Below are 7,369 nucleotides of genomic sequence, written 5' to 3'. Positions count from 1 at the left end.
GAGTAAATCAGCTGGGCCTGATAACATCCCTGGCGGTGTATTAAAAACCTGTGCCAATCAGGTAGTTGATGTTATTACTGACATTTTCAACATCTCACTGTCTCAGGAGAGGGTTCCCACCTGCTTCAAGACATCAGAAAGCTGTTTGTGGATTTCAGCTCAGCATTCAACACAATCTCTCCATGAAACTGATCAGCAAACTCAACACTCTGCAACTGGACACTGGACTTCCTCACAAACAGACCCCAATCAGTTCGGATTGGTGGACTCACCTCCTCCACTCTAGTACTCTAACACCGGAGCCCCCCAGGGCTAGCTGTGTGCTCAGCCCCCTCCTGTTCAGCTGTACAGCCACGACGAATTTCAAACAACGATGAGACTTCATGTCCGGAGGAAATTCATAATCTTGCAGAGTGGTGCTCAGAACAACCTACTGCTCAACGTCAGCAACACCAAGGAGCTGATCGTTGATTTCAGGAAGGAGTTAAAGACACACACTCCTGTCTACATCAGTGGTACTGAGCTGGAGCAGGTGAACAGTTTCAGGTTCCTGGGAATCAGCCTCACAGAGAAGCTGACATGGTCGTCTCACATCTCCCCGCTGGTGAAGAAAGCCAAGAAACGGCTGTATTTCTGGAAGAAGCTTAAGACGGCCAAATTCCCACGCCAAGTTCTTGTCAGCTTTTACAGAGGAGCAATAGAAAGCCTCCTGACTGGAAACATCACAAACTGGCATGGGATGTGCACGGCCCAGGACCAGAGGGCTCTGCACATCCATGGGTGAGGCATTTATAGTTTATTTCTGTTTACCATTTTTATAATTGCTTTTATATTAATGTATAATATCTGCTATGTAGCAGGAGTTACAAATGAAATTTCACCTGTTGTGTTGTGACAAAATAAATCTACCTACCAACAATTTCATTGTGCTTACAAGAGTGTTACAACACATAGATATAAATGCAATTTTTAATGGTTGTTAAGCTTTTCTGCTGCAGACCTTGAATGTGAGACTAAATTGTGTCAAAAATGTCAATATTTCACCTTTTTACATAGCATTAATGTGCAATATGGTGTAAAAAATTAGACTGTGAGAACAGCTGGATACATACTTTCACTTCTCCTTCCTGGAGCTCCAGAGGCTCTCGAGGGTCAGCGAGCCAGGGGTCCATGGGGTTCAACTCGACCAACTGAAGCCCCCCATCATCCAAGATCTCTACTTCTGTGCGTGACATAACATAAATGCTCATTTGCAGATATGGGTTACACTGTTCTGATATTTATAAAAGATAAAATAACAAGTCCATTTTATTTAGACTCAAAGCTCCACGTTGAACTTTACATAGTCATTACATAATTAATCAAGATTGCACACTCCTTTAACTTTCAAGAAAATACTTACATTTATAATAAGAGGGATTTCATTTTGAACAGTAACTCAAAATGAAACACCAGATTACCTCATCGTGTTATCTATAAAAAACCCCAGCTCGTTTCCAGTTGACTGATGCTACAGAACAGGTTTTTCTTCACCAGTGAAGCAATACCAGTGAACGCACGCAACTCTTTCCCTTCTACACCAACCCCATCTGTCACATATATAATAAAATGTATTTACACAGATAAATACGGAATAGGATGTGAGTGTTTGCAGACATCTTTGGTGTCCAGGAACTTCCATGACCCTCCTGTCAATGAATACATAATGTAGGTACTTCCCAAGCAAGAAGGGAAATTTTTCAGAACCATGCAGTATAGATTTGTTTAGAGTTTTGACTTGTACTCTGTCCCTACTCTTACCATTGTGGTGACTGTTCGGACTGTATTTTATACAGTTACAGTCTTCATCATGACCAATATTCACTCTCCTTTTTGCTCTGTTTTGTTTTCCTCCAACTCCTGAGAAATATATCTCTTTAGCTGCTTAATGTTCCACTATGTTCACCAGCTGTCTGCTGTTTGGTGCTGAGCAAAGTCGGATTATCAAAGTTTGTCTGCTGCTGCTGGAAATGACTCTAAAGATACTAAAACGCTCCTCAGAGCTGATGAGCTATCAAGTCTGGAAGGGTAGACTGAGGCAGAGAACTTGTGGCACTGAGGGATGGGTTTGTTTGGGACACAGTGTTGCAGTTGCAGCTCCATGCAAAGTAGTACTCAAAGTCTATTTATGTTCCCTGTTGGCTCCACACAGCCAGTGGCACAATAGACTTACACACAATAGGAGGGCAGACAAATGGTTTAAGTAGTGATGATTTGGTCAGTATATGTTTAAGTTCTCCAACGTGTGGAAACCTGCCAGCTCCTGCAATCCCAGAAGACAGTGGACCTTATAATGCAGGCTCCAGACTGTTCTGGTAAAATTTAGAGAAACACTGCAAATCTTTCTAATGTTTCTAACAAGAGCTCTAGCTCTAGATTGGCTTTTGAGTCACTGTGTTCTCTGCTGGAAACTGTCGTTAAATCATGGCCCAGAGTTTTCCAGGAAATGAGATTAGGCTAATCTATGTGCGCACAGCCATTGATGAGGTGTGGTCCAACATTGCAGTAAAATCTCTTTATGACTACCTCTTTATGCAATGCATAAAATGCCATTTTCGTCACTGAGACTGGATATATTTCAAAGTATTTATGTAGATTTATCCAAATACAATGACAATGAATGATTAAAAAAACTAAAAATTGCAAAATACGCCATAATAGAGTTTGTCCAGCACACATAGATTAGCCTAATTTCATTTCCTGGAGAAACTGCTGGACCATGATACAAATAGTATAAATATATAATAGTTTCCAGCAGAGAACACATATTTAGGCCAGTAAAGAATGAGATATGGGATACTTCTTAGACTCTAATGGCATAGCAAAGTGATAAATATTGTGGACCAAGAGACACTGTTTTGATTTGGTTTGGGACTACACTGTGTTCACACTGTATTGCTGTTGTCTCCCCTGCCAGGCTTCAATAAACAATCTTGTTTAAGACATCCTGAGTTTCCTGAAACCTATAGTAGTCTCCAAGGCCATGACGAAATGACATTAAAATGGTGGAGTGCCCCTTTAAATTGTCTTTTTTCCCCTGCACTTTAAAATACTTACATCTAAACACATGGCAGAACTTACCTAGCTCATCCTGCAGAAAGCTGTCTGGTGGATTCACATATTTCATTGTTGACACATTTAACTTCCAGTTGTGTTTAGTGCATTTAACAGTCCTGTGAAAACAGCAACCTGTCTGTAATTAAAGGTTTGACTGACACATCATGATACCGGATGTAAGCTGTGAGAATGTTCACCTGCCATCCAGATCTTCGATGTCTTTGATGAATAACCCTCCTTGGTGTTTGCATTGGTTCTTGCACGCTTTAAGGCCAGTGTTGCTCTTGTATATGATGTAGCATTTACCGTCCTCTGGGTTTTTCTTTAAATTGACTCCCTCTTTGAGTGAGCCGACTTCTTCACTGTCCAGTGATAGCAACACCATTGCTATTTGAGAGGCCATTATTTCTAAGACAACAGATCAAATAAAAATGAAATTTCAAGTGGAGTTAAAAAAAAATTTAAAAAGTTACTGAAAATGGTCATTTGTTGAATTTTCAGCATAAGGAGATCAAATTTACTGAAATCAAAAGTGATTTAAATCAAGCACATCTTAACAGGGCAAGTTACATGTTAACATAGGATCCCTTCTTTGATATCACCTTCACAATTCTTGCATCCATTGAACTTGTGAGTTTATGGAGAGTTTCTGCTTGAATCTCTTTGCAGGATGTCAGAATAGCCTCCTATTTTGATGCAAACTGCTTAAATGCTCACTTCTATTGACTTTTTGAAAACAGAATGTACTTATTAGTGTGGCTGAAAGAGACTATTTGCAGCGACAAAAGATGGAGAATAGACTGGAGATGGGAGATTGGGCGCAGAGTCAGAGAGACGGAGTATAATATAACTGACTTCCTTCCATAAAAACCATGGAACAGCTGCTAGTTACATTTTATTTTTTTACAACCGCTAACATCCTTTTGTCCAATCTATAGTCACATTTTCTAAACTCTAAACAGTTAGCCCCACATCGGTTTGTTCATACCATTAACACAATTCATGTTGTTTACACAGAATATGCTGTCAATTAACTAATTTCTGAAATGCTAAGTTTTTCTTTAGGTACAATCTTACCCAATACCAAAACTATGGATGTTTGTTGTGTTATTTACAAATGCTTACACACAACATGTCAGAAATGAAGACCTTGTGATCAAAACCTTAAATATTGCATAAAGCCTCAACTTCTGCAATAAAAGAAGCTCAAAATCTATATTGAAACAGCTGATAAGCATTTCTTAATGAGCATATCAATGAAACATTAAGAAATAGCTGATTTATTGTAATTTGGGTAAAATAGATCAACCACAGCTAATTCCAATCTCAACCAGAGACATAGGCAGGTGTGGAAGTTCTTTCAATTACATACACAATGCAGTATAAAGGGGACTTTCTGGACTGAGTTTATTCAATGTGGATACAGACCAACACAGAGGTGTAAAGAAAGAAAAAATAATGTCTAGACAAGGCAGACAAATAGTTGGGCCAGGGAGAGTAGTAGCTCATCCAGGGAGAGGAGTAATTAGACCAGAACCGGGGAGAGGGAGAAGGAGAGGTAGGGGGAGAGGAGTAGGATTGCGTGGTGGTGTTCAAAGGAGAGCTGTTGTCACTAATGAAATAAGAGCAACCATCATAGATCATGTGATAAACCATGGTCTATCGATGAGAGAGGCTGGTGAAAGAGTTCAGCCTAATCTCAGATGGTCTACCGTGGCTTCCATTATCTGGACTTTTCAACAAACTAAGGCATCTGTAGTAGAGCGCTTTAACAGGACTCTGAAATCTAAAATGTGGCGTTATTTAACAGCCAATAATTCTAAACGATACGTAGATATATTGCAGGATTTATTCACCTCCTACAATCATAGTTATCATCATAGTATTAAAATGAAACCGACTGATGTAACAAAAGACACTGAAGATATCGTATTTAACAACTTGTATAAAACAAAAGATAAAAGAGTAATTCTTTTTAAATATAAGGTGGGCAATACTGTAAGAATTTCAAAACTACGCAGCCCTTTTAAAAAGGGTTAGGAGCAAAATTATACTGATGAATATTTCACTGTAAAAGAATGTGCGTCAAGGGACCCTCCTGTTTACAGGTTAAAAGACTATGACGGCGAAATATTACAGGGAACATTTTGTGAGCAAGAGATAAGTTATTATAGATAAAAATAAAACGTTTAAAATAGAAAAGATTTTATCTAGAAAGAAAAGTCAAGGCAGGGACATGGTGTTAGTCATTAGTCACCAGGTCATTCTGCTACCTTAGCAGATTACAAACACATGTATAAATGGATACAGAGGATTTTTGTCACCCTGCCCAGCAACTCGTCTGCATTTTTTTTACTCAAGCAATACAATAGCAAACTTTAGAACAAAACTATCCAAGCCTTTACACTTTAAATCAGCATACGAGGTGGGTTTGATAGAAATACAATATCCAAAACATGGAAATCTTTTTTATCAGACTCAAGACTCAAAATTTATTGTGTTTGATAAAAAAAATCCAGTATGAATAGAATAGAACTGTCAAAAGTCTTTGATATGGTAGTGAAGCAAGGCGTCTTTCTTGGAGTATTTGCCAGTGACCAGCTTCCTAAATCAGTTATTAAAAAGAGACCCGCCATGTTGGTGGTAAACACAGACTCCTCCCACCTGGGAACTCTCCAATATACTCACATTTTCCTGAATCCTTTTCTGTCTTTCTCAACAGTAATTGTAAGTCCACGCAACATACTGTTAGACAAGTGCAAGATGTTAATTCTGATAGAGGGATCTTCTAACAATGTAATGACTAAATATAGTAATAAACGGTCATGCAATGATTTTATGATGTGCAAATTTATGAAAAAAATGAACCCCTGGTGGACAAAATAATTATGCAAAATGTAACCAGTGTGTCCAAGTATCAGATTCTTTTAAATGTGTATAATATTAGAAGCTGTGTGTCATTCATTATCAAAATGATTAATAGATTGAAACGTGTACCACAATGTTCTTTGTTATTCTTTTCTGGTGATATAAATAAAAACACTTTGAAATGATAAAGTTATGTCTCTATGTATTTCAGGGGTATTCAATAAGAATTCAAAGAGGTCCAGTTAGAGAAAATTTCCCAACACAAAGGTCCGGAACATCAAAGCGACTAACTTGCGTTATCATTCAGTACCATAACGTATAGTTGTATCAACATGTGTTTTTAGTCAACAATGGACTGTCAAATCAAATAATATTTCAGTCAGTTTTCACATCAAACTGGTGTGTTTCCAAAACGTCTCTGGTGAATCTCGCGGACTCGACTCACAAGCATCACAATGCACAGATTTGATTGGCTGAGCAGCGTTACACGAGACGATTGGAGCACATGCGATTGGTCTGTGAGTTTCCTGGGCCGTGAAACCAGTACAGTAAATGCTATAAAAGCTGCGAGGGTTAAAATAGAAACGCTCCGTCACGAAGTAGTAAGTCTCATTAATAAATCGGCAGTAGGTCTGCAGTCCGGAAAGGACAGCGGCTGTGTCCGGATCCGGACCGCGGTCCGCCTATTAGTGACCTCTATTGTATTTATTTAAAACCAATAACGATATACAATTAAAAAGTTATCCAATCACTCAATCACATTTCAGGAGATACAAATTGACTTGTTTCATTGTTTGCTAATTGATGCCCTCTGGTAACAAGAGGTGTAGATGGTCCAGTAATTAGTCTTTCTCTTAAACTCGTCAATTTTTCTTTTGACCTGTTGATTTGGCACAACTGATAAAGGTATGTTCATTCTAGCCAACCTGTAGATCTCTGGCTGTCAGACACGCTTTGAGAAGCAGTTACTCCTCTTATCAAATCATACACATGAGACCCTTTAATAACATTACTGTTAAACACAAACGTCTCGGGTTACGTATGTAACCCTGGTTCCCCGAGAAGGGGAACGAGAGACTGCGTCGGTTACGACACTATGGGAACGCCTCTAGGCGAAGCAGGTCTGAACGTGAATGAAATCACTCCAATCCTATTGGCCTGTTGCTAGAACGGTAAGGTGTGACGGAATAACCGGAGGAGTATAAAGCACACCTGTACACACTCATCATTAGCTTAAACTATGAAGCAGGCGCTTCAGGCGGGGAGAGAGGTGCGGCGGACCGACGCAGTCTCTCGTTCCCCTTCTCGGGGAACCAGGGTTACATACGTAACCCGAGACGTTCCCCTTCGAGGGAACTCGAACTGCGTCGGTTACGACACTATGGGAACGAGATACCCACTAAAC

General features: G+C 39.4%; 1 protein-coding gene across 1 annotated transcript in view; it reads right to left on the bottom strand.

Annotated features, from left to right (window-relative positions):
* Positions 1-7,369, bottom strand: part of cmah (cytidine monophospho-N-acetylneuraminic acid hydroxylase) — a 26,816-nt gene that overhangs the window by 4,603 nt on the left and 14,844 nt on the right. Inside the window, exons 2-4 of the mRNA XM_046072640.1 lie at positions 3,294-3,504; positions 3,121-3,212; positions 1,090-1,222 (exon numbers count right to left, since the gene is read on the bottom strand). Coding sequence (XP_045928596.1) covers positions 1,090-1,222; positions 3,121-3,212; positions 3,294-3,499 — 431 coding nt within the window. The 5' untranslated portion in view covers positions 3,500-3,504. The remainder of the gene's footprint in view (positions 1-1,089; positions 1,223-3,120; positions 3,213-3,293; positions 3,505-7,369) is intronic.

This window comes from Micropterus dolomieu, linkage group LG16, assembly GCF_021292245.1.
Source record: "Micropterus dolomieu isolate WLL.071019.BEF.003 ecotype Adirondacks linkage group LG16, ASM2129224v1, whole genome shotgun sequence".
Lineage (NCBI taxonomy): Eukaryota > Metazoa > Chordata > Actinopteri > Centrarchiformes > Centrarchidae > Micropterus > Micropterus dolomieu.
This window is presented reverse-complemented; position numbering and strand designations above follow the sequence as displayed.